We start from the raw sequence: 16,510 nt of genomic DNA on the forward strand, positions 1-16,510 counted from the left end.
GCACGGGGTTCGGAACCAGTCCATGCTTACCGGGTACCAGGCCATTCGCCCAGAAGGCATGTCCTCATAATCTATAAATAGACGTCGGTAAATTACGTAAATAAAAAACAAAGTAAAATACACCTCGAGAGCAATTAAAACACAGGAGACAAAAGAGAATCGGCTTGAGCCTTTGAGCACGAAGGATTGCATACAACTTTAAAAGAAACGATACAATTGCTCTGATAGTCAATTAAAACCATCGAGGTACCCAAATAAAGATACATTTTTAAAGACACCCTCTAATATTTAAAATAATTAAAAAATCAACACAACCCAAACAACAAGAAAATAAATTATTTTTGTTTTGTTTTATGTATTTACTTATGTTGTGGTTTTATGGTGGATTTTTGTTAATTAATTGTTTATTTTCCATAGGAGGGGGGTGTAATTAATTAAAAGACCCGACACTTTAGCGCACATGGGCTCAGTTTCTAGGCATGGAGGTAACTACTTCCATGTTCTAGGTGACCGTCTCAACTCGGACCACCCACCCGGTCCGGGGTTCGAATACCGTCTCTTTCTTTTTGAGACGGCCGCGAATGTGCTGCTAGACTTGGTTTCAAGTCCGTGGTCGTGGTTTTTAGATCCGCCACAAGAGGGCGCTGTTGGATAAAGTTGTAGTTAAAACTGTGTGTTTTTGTTTGGGCATTATCACACCAGCCGAACAGAACTTAGTCAGAAAGAACATCTTACTCTTTCTTCTGCGTTAAATCATGGATGAAGAAAATCTGCAAGCAACTATTGTCACATACAAGCAGCAGGTATGTAACTTAAGTTAATTGAATTACGACAGTGGATATTGTAGGGACCGTGTTGTTGTGATAAATAATGCCTGGAATCCAGGCTGGATTGTCATGAACTTAACTGTTGTGTCATTTTTGTCAACAAAGTTGGTTGTGTTTTGTTGACCTGTCTTACTCCATGCATAGAGTAAGGACAGAGAGGGCTCCATGCTCCTACACTTTATACTCTGGTCCTTGCTTGCCCCCCCCCCCCCCCCCCCCCCACACACACACACACACACATTGTTGTTGAGGTGAAAGCTCTCGGAAAAGGAATTTAAGGTCTGTTGGGAGAGATTTTCTTGAGAAAGGTTGTTAAACGGGTTGATTATAATACTAATATTAGTAGGTCGATCAGGTTGGTGTAGTCGTGTCTTGCCTAGCCTTAGCCCTTGCCTTCCACCTCTGGAACCCCGGTTCGAATCCCACTACTGCGGGGCATCCTTGTGATGTGGATCAGTTCGACCCTCACCGGAGCGTTAAAATAATTGTTGTAACTACTGTCTGCTTATACCCATCATCTGATCTGATCATTCATAATCATGAATCATCATGATCTGACATTTCCCTAGGCCTAAAACTAAATGAAAATGGTTTGCCTTTCATTGCAACAGGCAAGTTTTGTGTTCCCAAGTTTTATAAATCAAATCATCCACATTTGTAGCTTGTTTTGTTGTTTTAGCTGCAACAAGTGGAGGTGGTTTTACTGAGTGCAGGAACTGAGGGGCAGACTGAGCTACTTCAACTCAGAGAAGATCTACGAGAAGTTGTTCAACTCACTGAAGGTAGGAATCAGATGCTCAATCTACTCCCAAATCTACACGGCCTAGCGGTTAGGAGCACCCGATTCAAACTCTGGTTTTTCTGATCAGCGTAGTGTGGGTTCAAGCCCCAGTCGTGACACTTGTGTCCTTCAGATAGGACGTAAAGTAGTAGATCCTTTTTTGTAATGCACACAGAAGAACCCAGTGCACTTAAAACGAAAAAAGAAGGGGGTTCACCCCCAGTGTTCCTGGTTTGATTGGCAGCATATTGTTCCATTCAAAACACCTTATAAACCATTGTAAGTACCCATAACCCACACTCCGATAACTTGCCGCCAAAACTTGACTTCGATGCTCTAAACCAATCGGTCATGACATCCTTCATAGACCATTCAAATTTTCAATCATTTCCAGGAGATTGCCATAAACCGATATCAACTCTTTTTTTTCCAGAAAGTCTCCTGTCACTTAAAAAGAGCAAACTTTTGAGCTTAGTTGACACAGCAACAGAGTCAACAACCTCGGGGTCATGTGCATCTGATGCTTCATTGCGCGATCAACCCTCAAGAAATAACGCCTCTTCAAATAAATTTGATGAAGAGTTTGCTGCATTTCAGGTAGGAACTTCTCAACTTAAAGCCAGGACAGTCGTAGACCCACAAATTGGCCACCATCTTGTTTGTCAGACATTGGAACTCGCAGAGTATACTGTTTAAATATTAATTCTTGTTTATCACCCAAATGAACCGATGTCACTGATGTGTGTTAAAGCCGTGTATACTCGGTACATACCCGAGCTTTGTGAGAAAATAAATCACAGGCATATTGCTTGGATGGGGTTCGAACCCACGACCATGGCAATTTTTAGGGCAGTGTCAACTACAACTAGACACCAAGATTGCCCAGTAGCTATCAAAACTGGTTTTTTTCAGAGCCAACACTCAAAAGAGGTTTACAAATAGGTTTACCCGCAAGTTTACTATTTATTTATAGTTTCTTCCTGTTTATCCACACAGTGCAAAGCTTCATACAATACTTGTTTCAAATTGTTTCAATGCAGGCAGCTATCGCTGAAGATGATAATGTAAACCGTCCTTCCGAGTCCAACGTATCCACGGCCACTTCCTCAAAGTTTTTCCCCGCTAGAGTTCAGGATGAAACAGGGACAGAGGAGACGAGAGATGGGGAGGAGGAGGGGGAGGAAGAGGAGGAGGAGGATATATCAGGGACTAAGTGCAGCGTTGATTATGTGGAGGAGTGGGGAGGAAGGCAGAGACACAACGCTGTTGTGATGTGTGTGGAGCCAAGGGTTGATGGTGAAGAGGTACTACAGACTGTTTTAAAGATTTCAAATGATCGTTATTGAAAAGACCCAACATTTTTAGTACTGTTAGATAAACCTAAAAATAAGCTGACTGAGGGAAATTTTTTGAAACATTGTTAGTTTTGATGATCAATAAATAAAAATCTTACTTTTGAAACTGGCTTCTTTTACGTCCATTTCACAACACACGGGATGAGCGGCTTTACGTCCCATCCAAAGGACGCAGGAACGACAATTAACCGTCTTGCTCAAGTGTCACGACCAGTTGTAAATATGATTATGATGTTTTTGTTCACCAGGCATCTCTGAGGGTTCTATTCTGTAATCCTACCTCTCTATCAATGAAACCCTGCCCATACTATCTGGAAGGTTCTTGCCGATTCGCAATTGAAGATTGTAGGTATGTTGCAAAATAAATTATAAAGATCACCTTGCTGGGAAGATGTTTTGCTTTTTATAATAATATTAAATTCTTATATAGCGCATTTTAAAGTAATGGTCTCAATTCATTTTACATTGATACCCTGGTCATTGGGCCAATATCATTCCTTAGATCTTTCTCAGCCCTGGGGAGTATACAACTTGGGCAACTGTAGCGCTCTGAAGGCTTTTTCATACAAAATATCAACCTCTACCCCTTGCAGGTACCCATTGATACCCCTGGGTGAAGAGAAGCAATTGTAGTGAAGTATCTTGTTCAAGGAGTCATGACTGGGACCCGAACCCTTAATCTCAATCAGTTTTCTTTATCATTTTCAAGCTTGTACTAACTGAGGAATTTCCATAACATTTAATACATTGTATATTTTTTATTATATCCTCTTCAGATTTTCTCATGGATATATAGTCAAACTTTCTGAGATACATTCCTTCAAAGAACCAGACTTTAGGTAAGTACATGTACTGCAGGAGGAAGAAAGTCCTTTTTAAAGGCAGTGGACATTATTGGTAATTGTCAAAGACTAGTCTTTTCACTTGGTGTATCTCAACATACGCATAAAATAACAATCCTGTGAAAATTTAAGCTTCATCGGTCGTCGATGTTGCGAGATATTAATGAAAGAAGAAAAAAACCTTGTCACAAGAAGTTGTGTGCGGTCAGATGCTTGATTTCGAGACCTCAAATTCTAAATCTGAGGTCTCAAAATCAAGTTCATGGAAAATTACTTCTTTCTCGAAAACTACATTACTTCAGAGGGAGCCGTTTCTCTCACAATGTTTGATACCATCAACCTCTCCCCATTACTCGTTACCAAGTAAGGTTTAATGCTAATAATTATTTTGAGTAATTACCAATAGTGTCCACCGCCTTTAAGTGATTCATATCACTGAAATGGTTTTAAAATTGTAAATAGCTACACCTGTAGCTCAGTAGCCATAGTCACTTGATTGACACACAACCTAATGTTTTTATTTCTTTGTGTAGTTTATTAAAGCTTGAAGCACCTTGTCTGGCTCGATACAACGATGGAGTCTGGTACCCCGCCTCCATTCAGCATATAGATGAAGATAAACACCAAGTAACTGTGCAATATGAGTCGTATGGTACCACAGCAACACTCGATGTACAAAGTGTACTGCCATCAGGTATAATCTTCATTTTCTTGCAATCTTTATTTTAAATTTAAAAAAAAATAAAAGCAATTAGTACAAAATGCTAGGAAATTACCTCCAACCAACAGTGCTTCTAACCATTTTGTATGGCCATTAATGTCAAGAATGATAACCCAAATGTATACCTTCTCTTTTACGGGCACTGTGGTTGATTTCACAAAGAGTTAGGACTAGTCCTAACTTAGGACTAGTCCTAGGAGATATACAAATTGCATGGATAGTCCTAAGTTAGGACGAGTAACTGGTCCTAACTCGAGATAAGACTAGTCCTAACTCTTTGTGAAATCCACCCCTGGACACCTTTGATAATTGTCAAAGACCAGTATTCTCACTTGGTGTATCCCAACATACATGTATGCATAAAATAACAAATCTGTGAAAATTTCATCAAATTTGCGTGAGAATAATGAAAGAAAAAATACTTTGCGTGCTTTCAGATGCATACTAAAAGACTCCAGCTGAAGTCTCTTATTATTTGAGTGAGAAATTACCTCTTTCCCCAAAACTACGTTACTTCAGAGGGAGCCGTTTCTCACAATGTTTTATACTATCAACAGCTCTCCATTGCTTGTTACCAAGTTTTTGGGCTAACAATTATTATGAGTTATTACCAGGAGTTATTGCCAATAGTGTCCAGCATGTTGAACTGTTTTATACTATTAACAGCTCTCCATTGCACGTTACCAAGTTTTTGTGCTGACAATTATTTTGAGTTATTACCAGGAGTTATTGCCACTAGTGTCCAGCATGTTTTACTCATTTTACGTATTTGTCTTCAGAGCAGAGAAGCGACACATCCCCTCCCCTCTCATCATCCAGTGAAGACAGTGAAGATGAAGAACTTGACGTCCCATCTACAAGTTCATCCAGACAGGACACCCCTACATTCAGGGAGGAGTCGCCCAGTGTAGGGTGGAGACCATCTGGGGGTGGGGTTCCTCTCGGTGAATGGGAGGCTCACACCAGGGGCATTGGGTCCAAGCTAATGGCACTCATGGGTTATGAGTTTGGGTGAGTTGTGAGTTATGGGTAGTTATGTAATATCTTAATGTGGTTTGTTGTGGGTGAGCAGTGTATTAGGTTTTTGTCTTCTCACACTCTGTTCTGATCTCAATCTTTCTAATTCTTGAGCTTATTTTTTTAATTTTCAGGAAAGGATTGGGTCGACATGGTGAGGGAAGAGTGGAGCCCGTAGAAGCTGTTATTGTACCACAGGGTGAGTTGCTAGTGGGCTGTCAATTTTCCAGAGGGTTTAATTGATGAGGCTTCATCAGTGATTCTTAGCAAATTTCGTACACATTTCTTACCATTGGTGACTTTAGAAGACTGTCCTCTTCCCCTCTTCATTACCATAGGTGATTTGGTTTTAGTCAACTGCACTTACCCCCTCTTCCTTACTATAGGGGTTTACTACTTCCAAAAATCTTTCAGATTGTGTCTTTATGAATGTTTTTTTTTTTTTGTGTTGGTAGGTAAATCACTTGATAAATGTATGGAGCTGAGAGAAATGAAGAAGCTTGGCATTGTGGGAAAGCAGAAGAAGAAGAAAAGAAAGGTCAAAGGTCATCATCACCATGGTGATGCAGGAGGGCAACCAAGGAAGAAAGAGAATGTGTTTGATTTTCTTAACCAAAAGTTAGGCGGGAAAAAGAGTAAGTACACTATTAAGTTTTCAGATTAAAAATAGAAAATCAAATCTGTACCTACCTCTAAGATATCCTGTACATGCCTTATAATAAAAATGTCCAATGTTTTAAAACACAAAAATGGAAGGCTAAAAAAAAAATGTTGTCATACTGACCATCTTTTTTCCTTGCCACTTTACTCCTATTGGTTTATAGCCACCAATTGTTTCTAAAAAGTTACTTTGATTTGCTATAATTTTCCCCCTTTTTCTGGATCTCTTCCATTCATCCATTTTGCTCCTCTTTTTATATAAAATGATATAATGAAGAAGGTCCAGCCAGTTCGGATTGAAAGCTAAGGCCATCTACCCTACTCATATATAATAATATTTTGCATTTTTTGGTGTCTTGATTTACAGCTAAAATATCGGACCTTATTCAAATGAACGTGGACAGTAGGAAATTCCTTGAAAAGGAGCCAATGGTGGATAAAGACGAGGAAAAACCCAACAGGAAACTTAACATACAAGTAAGGAAAAAACTTTTCACTAACAACCCTTGGCCGTGACTAATAAATCTTTTGCAAAGGTCTTCTTCTGTCTCCTGACGATGACTAAAGCTATTCGAAAAGGTTGTGACCAATAGAGACTTTAGAACGCTAGGTGGCAGCAGACTTACCAGGTAAATGTCCATTGTTTATGTAACTCAGAGCACGCGCACATTACCGAGAGCAATGGATTTTACCAGGTAATCTGCTGCCACCAAGCATCCGAAAAGTCCCCAATTAAGAACTCGCTTCGCAGTTGTGAAGTTTATAATGAGACGTCTCCCTCGATCCACTAAAGCTAAAGTAGTAGTCCTGGCTGATTCTGTACCTTCCTGATGACAGTTCTTTTCAGAACGGAGAAGTCTCTCGAATTCCGAAAGATATATTTTGCGTTTCTTCTTTGACAGCTTGTGAAGGCGCAAGAAGATATCCGAAGTACAGAGAAAAGGCTTGCGAGATTACAACAGTCACTCCAGAGAAATCAAAGGTAAGAATAACCATTGAATAACAATTGAAAAACTAATGTCAAATTGATAGATTTCCTAAAGAGGCTTGTTTCAAATCATACAATAACTGCATAATCTCAAAGTGCATATTTATAGACGATGTGACCTGTGACATCACATGTTTACAAAAGAGCCACAGAGCCTTGACTTCCTGCAGGTACGATTTGTACACAGCTCAATGGAGAAAACATATAATCTTTTTAATGGAGATTGCACTGTCTAATTCTTATCAACCTTTAATTTGATGAAAGGGGGCACATCTCAAAACTTGTCCAGCTTTTACTTTCATAACGTTTGGATTTATGTGGAAATTATGACACAAAATGTCAATTTTCCAATATGACCAGTGTAGTACATGTATCTTGCCTGCCACAATACTCAAAGACTGTACAAGGTCACACTTATTGTAAACAAAGTTCACATGGTCTATAAGTATCGTTTGAAGCTTTGCATGGTGTGGTTAAATAAGAGGAAACTATAAATAACTAGTTAACTTGCGGGTACAACCATATGAAAAATTTTTTGTGGGAGTGTTGGTTCTGATAAGAGCCGATGTAGCCTTGTCTGGACGAGCAGAGTATACTGTTTGAAATATTGAGACCACACCTGATCTTTTTAGAGCCAACACTCCCACAAAAAGAGATTTTCACATGGTTGTACAAGCAAGTACACTGGGTTTTTTTATTATTAAAATTTATGACACTGATGGACTTTGATATTTCATTCTTTCTTTTTTAATATAGTAATGTATTTAATGACAATGTTGTAAACTGTACATTTTGCTTTTAGCTGCTGCATTGCAGTGTTTTAATAAATAAACCATGAATAATAATAATAGTAATAACTTATATCATTATCCAATCTCTTTCCCAGTGACAAGCTGACTTCATCTCAGATCAAAGCCAAGATCACTGGGGTTGAGCAGCTTCTTCACAACCTCAGATCCACAGAGGGAAAGATTAAGAGACAGCAGAGTACAAGACAACAACATAAGAAACTGACCGTTTTCTGAAAGGGCGTCTTGAGACATTTTCCGAGACTTTTACTCCTTGGAGAAGAAAATGGTTTGTGTTCATTGTGAAACGGATGCAAGCCATGGCTGGTGACATGCTAGGACCTCCAATGCAAAGGTCCGAAACTGGGATTACACAATAATCCACTGGAAAAGGGATATTTGGTGCAAGTATTCCAGTTCTCTTTGTATGGTGGAGGAATGTCCAGGCAAGTTAACATAACACGAACTGATGACCTAAAAACATACATGAGGCGTATATATACCATTTGCCAAAGGCATCCCATGTACAATTTCAAAAGATGTTTAGCAGGCAACCATTTTGCTATAGTATTCAATACTGAGCATTGCTAGGTTAAGACAATATAACTACATGTTTTTGTTTTTTTAACTATCAATACTTCACTTTATTTCATTTGCAGATCGTTACAATTATATTGCAATCTGGAAGTCATAAAATGAACTTTTAGTGTAAAAGGAAGACCAAAACTCAAGTTTGGTGCCCTTGATATTTCCCATAGATTTCATATGGAAGTTTTTTTTACAAAAATGAAAATTGCCTAGGCCCCCTGAAAGGTTAAATTCCAAGCCCGACAATTTCACTTAAAACGTTTCCAAATAGACCACATAGCAAAGGCCAGTTATTTTTTGAGTTGTTGCAACAAAATTTCAATTATGTGGAGAATATTATTAAATAAAATAATGGTATAACAATTCTGAGAGGTTGCTAAAAATGATTGTTTCTGATTTTATATTTGTTCTTTAGCAGTAATGTTTTTTTATTATTTCCACATTTTTGCTGGACCCAGAGGCGAAGTCAAGTGATTGAATCACGACCATAGTAATGACATATAATTTGCCACTTGCCTCGAACATAAATCAAAAATACTGGAGTCAAATTAAATATTTTTTTAAAATGTTCACATCAAAAAGTAAGACTGAGAAAAAAATGCTAATAATATAAATAGTAGATGTTACAAAAATAGTACAGTTTAAAAGACCTATGCCCAAAGTACACTTAAAGCATTGTATGTTCTTGCCACACCCTGGGTTTAATGAACTCCGTTGATTTATAGGTTAAGATCTTGATGACATGTACACATTTGTCAACCTTGTCCATCAAAGACTTCTCTTTGTTCTCCAATTGTTTGGACTTCACAACTTTTTCTTTAATTGTTCAAGCAAAGTGAGGATGTTCTGTAAAAACACTTGGATCCCATGTTTGATAAGCTCCACAGTTTCAACTGGTGGACACTTTTATTTACTTGGGTGTTTGTGTGGGCTCAGGAATGAATAGCAGAAAGAATAGCTCATAGAAAGACATTGACAACAGATTTTCAGGAATGATTTTTATTGGCCCAATAGTTTAAATAAGGTACCAAATCCACCAATCATTTTCGTGCTTAAAGGCAGTGGACACTATTGGTAATTACTCAAAATAATTATCAGCATAAAACCTTACTTGGTAATGAGTAATGGGAAGAGGTTGATAGTACAAAACATTGTGAGAAACGGCTCCCTCTGAAGTGACGTAGTTTTCGAGAAAGAAGTAATTTTCCACGAATTTGATTTCGAGACCTCAAGTTTAGAATTTGAGGTCTCGAAATCAAGCATCTGAAAGCACACAACTTCGTGTGACAAGGGTGTTTTTTTCTTTCATAGTTATCTCTTAACTCCATCGACCAATCAAGCTTAAATTTTCACAGGTTTGCTATTTTATGCATATGTTGAGATACACCAAGTGAGAAGACTGGTCTTTGACAATAACCAGTAGTGTCCAGTGTCTTAAAAACAAAAAAAGATTTGACCAATGAGAATAAGTGGAGTTGTAGGCGTGGCACGGTTGAGCATCAATATTAGTTTAGATAAACCAGGGATGTGAGACTTTGCTGAAATAACAGTCTGAAATTTGGAGGTACATTGAAGCGATGGAAATTCCACCTGTTGGTAACCCCTGGAATTGTAAACTCCAAGGAGCTTTTGGGAAAAGTAGAGCATGACTTACTTTAGAGAAATCTTAATTACTGGGTAGACTTTAAAAAGTCTGAATTCTGATAAAATTCTGAACTATCACGGCACTGATCAACCGACACAATAAATACATCATGTAGTTTTATGTAACCTCAGTGTAAATTTGATTAAGCAGATATGGTTCTTTTAAGAACATTGAATTAGTCTTTTCAAATTTCCACTTGTGGATTTCTTTGAAAATTTGTTAATATTAAGAGATTATAATATTTACACATATACATTATCATAAAGTAAACCACAAAACGTATAACCTGCACAAACTTTGAGTCCCCCTGCTGAAAACATAATCATAAACGATGCTGCCCATAACACACTGACATAATTTGTGCAAGTAATAGCTTTCTTGGAAAATATAACATGCCTAAAGGCACTGGAAACTATTGGTAATTATTCAAAATAATTGTTAGCATAAACAATTACCTGGGAACGAGCAATTGAGAGCTATTGGTAGTATGAAGCATGGAGCATTATAAGAATTGGCTCCCACTGAAGTACCAAAGTGTTTGAGAAAGAGGTCATTTGTCACTCAAACAAAGTAATGCAACAAAGGTGTTTTTTCTTTCAATATTCTCTTGCAAATTTTATGACCAATTGGGCCAAAATTTCCACAGGTTTGTTCATTTATGTTGGGATACACCCTGTGAGAATACTGGACTTTGACAATTACCAATTGTGTCCAATGCCTTTAAATAAGAACTCTAGAACCACCAATATCTGAGATAAATGAGAAAAACTGCGAGTAATATAACAACGGCGGCTATCTTTGCGTTTCTGGATCTCTGGTTTAGGTATTTTGCATCTTGCTTGTACTTCTTGGACAGAGAGGAAAGATTGCTGGCTTTGTCGTCTAAAACTGGAGAAAAGAAAAGAAGAAAAAATAGAAATATTAATTTGTTATTGCAAAAGAGAGGAGCTAGTCTCTCTTCCATTGCCATGAGGTTTCTTTTCCTCCCAAATCCTCTCAATTCTGTGGGGAGAAAAAAGCACAGGCATATTACTCAGGTGGGATTCAAACCCGCGACAATTGCGATTCTAGAGCAGATGTCTCACCAGCTAGACTACGGAGATTGCCCAGTAGCTAGAGGCAGTTCGAATCAAAGAGCAAACACCTTCTTCGTTTTTCAATTTTCATTATAAAAGCCTAGAAACCAAAAACATGAGGAAATCAGCTGATCACCTCGCCCAAAAACGCAAATTAATGTCACTTTTTACTATTCCGACACAAAAGCCTGTCGCATGTTAAACACGCACCTGAAATAGCTACCCCTCTCTGCATGACATCATCAATATTCTGGACCATAATCCTTTGTACATCCTGTAGCTCTGTGTTAATGTTGCTTATGTTCCGTCTCGCTCTGGTATCTGTGTAGGACTTCTTGAGTTTCTGGATAAAGGTATCTGAATGACAACCAAGAAACATTCTAAATCAGTATCATTAGTTAAACATTAAAGCAATATTTCACAAATGCATTTTAAAATCCACTGTGTTTTTCAGGGCTACTAAAACTTTCTGGGGGTAAGTTAAACCCACAGTTTATTAGCCTGGTTGGCTACTTAAAAAAAAGCTTAAAGATGGAGGACACTATTGGTAATTGTCAAAGACCAGGCTTCACAGTTGGTGTATCTCAACATATGCATAAAATTACAAACCTGTCAAAATTTTTTTGCTAGAGGGCGCTGTTCTTTTGTGAATGAGATAATTTGGGCGGATTGATATCAGTTTTAGACAGTGTCACTCGGTTCATTCATAAAAATGACCGGATCTAATTTAAAGATGGCGTTTTGCTTTTTCTTTTGATCGTGGATGACTCTACGTGAAGGAAAACTTTTGTAATCTTTGAACAAATTACGTCAGAAATGTCATTGTTTTAACTCTTCACGGAGGTGAGCATAGTTAAATACTTAATTTATGCTGTTTTATGCTGTCTTAATAGAAGTTTCATTAGGATTCAGACAAAACATTCATGTCAGTTGTCGCCCGACGTCCGCGGATATTCGGATATTAAAGAATATCCGGTTACTTGGTTGTAATTACAGATCTATCCGGTTTATAAATAGCTATTCGCGCCCTATGCGGATATCCGGTTAAGAAAAAAAAGGCATTCGCGGTTACGGATAGGAAAACCTATTCGCCATTAACCGGATATTCGAATAATTCGCCCAGGCCTAGTCCACTGCCTTTAAAGCAAGGCCTGGATACTCACCAAACTCGATGAATGAATATGGTCTGGTGACGGTGCTGACCCTTTTACTGTACTGCGAGTAGAATTCTTGATGCAGCTCCTCCAGGTAAGCGAATGCTAATCGCTTAGCGTATTGCTTTTCACATAACACTAAGTACACTACACCAACCTCAATCATATAGCTGTGACACAGAAAGTAAGATAAAACCAAGGGTGATTTGAGTCACTGTGATAATGTCATTCCTCATGATGGATGGTGGCAATAATGCAACCCAATCCATGGAAGTACACAGATACCACATACTGCCACAAACCCCTCTGGCCATGTTTTCTCTTAAAATTAAAATAGTACTGTATTCACGCACCGCATCAAACATGTCTGCACCCAGAGAGGCTTCTAAACGCAGAGCAAGTTAGCACTCTAGCCAATAAGTAATTTCAGCGTGGGGTCCAGGGCCTGCTTAAGGGTCCAGGGCCTGCTTAAGGGCCCCGGGAAATGTCTACTTCATAGATGCTCTCTGGTGAAATGTAGACCCTTTCAGAGTAAGCGAAGATGTGGCAGTAATGTAATCGGGCCTGATACTTCACGGAGACATTGCAGGTGATTGCCTTCATGCCCTCTGGGCATTGCCTTGGTGCTCTTGAAATGCTCCAGAAGAAATTTAAGACTTCCTCATAGGGTGCCCTTGATCAAGGAGAAAATGCCCTGGTGCCCTTGCCATTTCAAAAACGAAGCATACAGGCCTGAATACAAACTGTGGCCAGTTGCATATTGCAATGTAGTTGCGATAACGTATCGATAACGATAACGTAACGATAACGTAACCCTCCTCTTGCGGCCGGGAGGAAGTTTATTTTATCACAACTCATTGCAATGTTATTTAGAAAACATTGGCCAAATCTGTCTGAACTTACTGGAATACCATTGGGTTGCTTTCTATACTGCACTTGGAGGGAGACTGTTGGTTGAGCTTCTTGAACAGCATCTTAGCTTGATTTTGGTAATCCATAAAACTCCTGCCAGACTATGATCAAACACAGGGAGAGAATATTCAAAGACTGTTTACACATAGTAACGAGACCAAGTATTATAAAGCAACTGCATGCCCAGGCCAGTGACTTTATTAAAAACGTTTGGGCATTCTAAAATAGAAAAGCGATAGCAGACCCAGCTGGCAGCAAGGAGTACAGCGCCCAAATGTCTGTGTTTTCTAACAATACAGTGATCCCTGCCTGTTGATTTTGAATACAGGGGCATTTGTACAGACAGTGGCACCAACAAGTACAAGAGTGTTCACTTACTTGGACACTACAAATGGCAGATTATGTTACAATGTTTTTAAAAGCATATGGTGTTTATATTGTTGGGTGCAACTCCCACCCGGCCTGGGGCCAATTTCACAAATCTAAGAAGATTGATCGTAATCAATCGTAGTTGCTTAGTAAAGTGTGATGTCACAATACAAATCACTACGGTAACACTGAAAATTTCTCTTGCGATGAACTTTGTGAAATCGGCCCCTGATCTGGCACACAGTCACTGACTGAAGCCCATTTCATACTTTTCTTGCGAATGCGAAGCGAATGCTGACATCACAAAATTCGCAACGAATATATCGCAGCAGTTCAGCTCTGCTCAACTCACTTGCAAATATCGCTGCGAAAGGCTAATTGTGACGTCAAATTCACGTCAAATTCGCTCCGCATTCGCAGGGAATATGAACCGGGCTTTACCGGTGTGGCGGTTTCAGTCTTCCGCCGTGTTCAGTTTTCCGGGTGAGGTAGTCGGTCATATCTGCACGTTGTTCGAACGGTTTTAGCTTTCCGGCGTGGTCAGTTTTCCGGGTGACCTCTCAGATACCGCCGCGAGTACCCTGGCGAGTACTGTAGTTCTCTCAGCAGTGACCCCACATTGTTTATATTACGATTCTTTTCTGTGTAGTCACATAATCTCTTGTCCTATCTTTACATGTATTCATGGGAACAACTTCAGGCAGGTCACACTCTGCTTGCATAAAAAACAACTCATACGATCCACGCGTTTGCCGCTAGTTGCACTCGACTCGTGGACGCCGCCATGACAGCTACCGGAGGGTAACGGACAACTCAATACGGCACTAAAAATGGACTACTTTCGCTTGCTGTGCGCAGGCATCGCATGACGTAATGCTACCGTATTTGGTCATTCGGAAAACTGAACACAGCAGAAAGTTGAAACCGCCACACCGGTAGTTAATCAGTCAGTCCAGTATTTATTTTTATTTTGTCGGACAATGTTAGTTGTTACTTATGCTTCCGCACGTCGCCACCAATTTATCCGCTGGAAAATACTGACAAACACCATTAGTTACCAAACATTAATCATCTCCTTGCTTTTTAACAACAATTATTATTTATAGCAAAACAAAATGGACGTAAAAAAAGTAAAAAGATGAAACTAGTTCAGCCCATATCACAACTGGTTAATGGGATTTTATACGCAATTTAGTTCAACTCTTGTTGGTCGGTATTTCAACTTACCTGTTCGTCTTCCTGCATCGAAGCAGCTAGCGGAAGACCATCCGCTAGCCTGGCTATCATAGTTATCAGCACCATGGCGAAATATTTCGGTTGAAAGTGTTTTACTTTTCAAGGAATGTGCAATTCTTTGACAGAAACTCACTAAAAATAATTGCGCATTGAAACTTCAATGAACGACGTGGCTCTAGTAAACTTAGCTTGGTAAACTAACCGTTGGGCAATAATTCCCGTACTGAGATAAGGGAACCAGTGAATTACATTTCAACTTTGACCTCTACTGCCTGCTTAAAATAATCAAGTCTATATTGATTGCCCCGCCCCCTCGCGGCCCTGTGTGCTGGAGTGAAATGGCCCGCATAGGACACCAGCAAATTTCCTTTTTATACAGTATCACTACAAATATTAATTCCTAATTTTATTCCAGAATCCAGTTTATGTCAGAAGAAAATTGTGTGCGGACAAAGCCAACGTGTGGGTTGATTTGAGGTTTTTGTGGGTTCAAGTTTTTGGCTTCACGGGGGTTGGCTGGAAGTTTCGGTGTGAGACGGAGTCGACTCAAATCCATTATATGTATATGTCTTCAAGTTCAAAGAAAACGAATTCAATGTCACACTAAACTGACAGCTGCGTAAGATGGTTTTCTCAATATCATGATGGCATAGAGTTACCAGATATTTTTGTCATTTATATTTTTTTTCGAGGGGGGTGGGTGCAGTGACAAATTCAGCGGGAAGGGGAAGGTGGGTATTTTAAAAAGGCGTGGCGGCACACATACTTTTAAAAAATGATGTACTGAACCATATACAATCTTGTTGTCATTTACATTGTAGCCTTGTAGTTGTACAGAATGTTAAAAGCAAAACAAAGGTTATAACAAAAATCAAAATGAAATAAGAGTAATCGTTTAAATAATTTATGTTTTATTTTTGTTTTTTTATAGATTTGGAAGTCAATTTCAATTGTTGAACTGGTCTACCACGCAGACAGCAGGGTTGTAAATAATTGCATCCGGGATCGGCCATAATTTATACTTGTTTTCATTGTTATGTAAATACAGGTGCGTTCGTCATGCTGCCGTCTGTCCGTGTGTCCGACCATGCATGCCGCATACAATGACATCAAATGCACACCTCATTGAACAAGATAGCCGACGAAAGCACGTCCCACGACGTACCACACGGATGTCCGTATATGTATGTACGTAGTTAGTTATATACGTACATTGTACATATCACACACGAAACAACAGCGAGAAAAAGGTAGCAAGTTTCTCCAGCGTGAACTTTGGGGGTTTTTGTAGTAGAAAATAGAAGCTGACACCCAACTTTAAACAAGTATAAAACTAATGTGTTGAAAACCTAAGATGGGGAAGGAAAAATACGAAGGGGAGGATGCTCCTGATGCCCCTCCGCCCGGCAGAACGGAGACCAAAAAATTCGGTAAGTTTAACAAAATGCAGTTTATGTTATCACGCTGTGTGTGCGTAGTGGAAGTTTATACGGGATGTGTGGGTCGTTGGACCGTGAGGTTGTGTGTTATTGCCGCCGTGTAAATACACTT

The 16,510-nt window shown here is 39.2% G+C and overlaps 3 protein-coding genes across 3 annotated transcripts in view; 2 read left to right on the plus strand and 1 right to left on the minus strand.

Annotated features, from left to right (window-relative positions):
- Positions 1-9,393, plus strand: part of LOC139948021 (zinc finger CCCH-type with G patch domain-containing protein-like) — a 37,222-nt gene extending 27,829 nt beyond the window's left edge. Inside the window, exons 2-14 of the mRNA XM_071945991.1 lie at positions 703-803; positions 1,507-1,609; positions 2,042-2,205; positions 2,649-2,912; positions 3,212-3,312; positions 3,740-3,802; positions 4,339-4,499; positions 5,306-5,537; positions 5,678-5,742; positions 5,999-6,178; positions 6,571-6,680; positions 7,106-7,185; positions 8,078-9,393. Of these exons, the coding sequence (XP_071802092.1) occupies positions 756-803; positions 1,507-1,609; positions 2,042-2,205; positions 2,649-2,912; positions 3,212-3,312; positions 3,740-3,802; positions 4,339-4,499; positions 5,306-5,537; positions 5,678-5,742; positions 5,999-6,178; positions 6,571-6,680; positions 7,106-7,185; positions 8,078-8,216 (1,710 nt within the window). The 5' untranslated portion in view covers positions 703-755 and the 3' untranslated portion in view covers positions 8,217-9,393. The remainder of the gene's footprint in view (positions 1-702; positions 804-1,506; positions 1,610-2,041; positions 2,206-2,648; positions 2,913-3,211; positions 3,313-3,739; positions 3,803-4,338; positions 4,500-5,305; positions 5,538-5,677; positions 5,743-5,998; positions 6,179-6,570; positions 6,681-7,105; positions 7,186-8,077) is intronic.
- Positions 9,394-9,544: 151 nt separating this feature from the next.
- LOC139948022 (vesicle-trafficking protein SEC22b-like) lies at positions 9,545-15,133 on the minus strand. The gene is made up of 5 exons (XM_071945992.1): positions 14,951-15,133; positions 13,346-13,455; positions 12,452-12,612; positions 11,499-11,645; positions 9,545-11,100 (listed from the first exon to the last, which is right to left on the minus strand). Exons 1-5 carry the CDS (start codon positions 15,023-15,025, stop codon positions 10,946-10,948), a joined length of 648 nt encoding a protein of 215 aa, XP_071802093.1. The 5' UTR covers positions 15,026-15,133; the 3' UTR covers positions 9,545-10,945.
- Positions 15,134-16,100: 967 nt separating this feature from the next.
- Positions 16,101-16,510, plus strand: part of LOC139948023 (choline transporter-like protein 2) — a 33,484-nt gene continuing 33,074 nt past the window's right edge. The window contains exon 1 of the mRNA XM_071945993.1: positions 16,101-16,389. Within this exon, the coding sequence (XP_071802094.1) occupies positions 16,314-16,389 (76 nt within the window). The 5' untranslated portion in view covers positions 16,101-16,313. The remainder of the gene's footprint in view (positions 16,390-16,510) is intronic.

The sequence above is a fragment of the Asterias amurensis genome, chromosome 15 (genome assembly GCF_032118995.1).
Source record: "Asterias amurensis chromosome 15, ASM3211899v1".
Taxonomy (NCBI): Eukaryota; Metazoa; Echinodermata; class Asteroidea; order Forcipulatida; family Asteriidae; genus Asterias; species Asterias amurensis.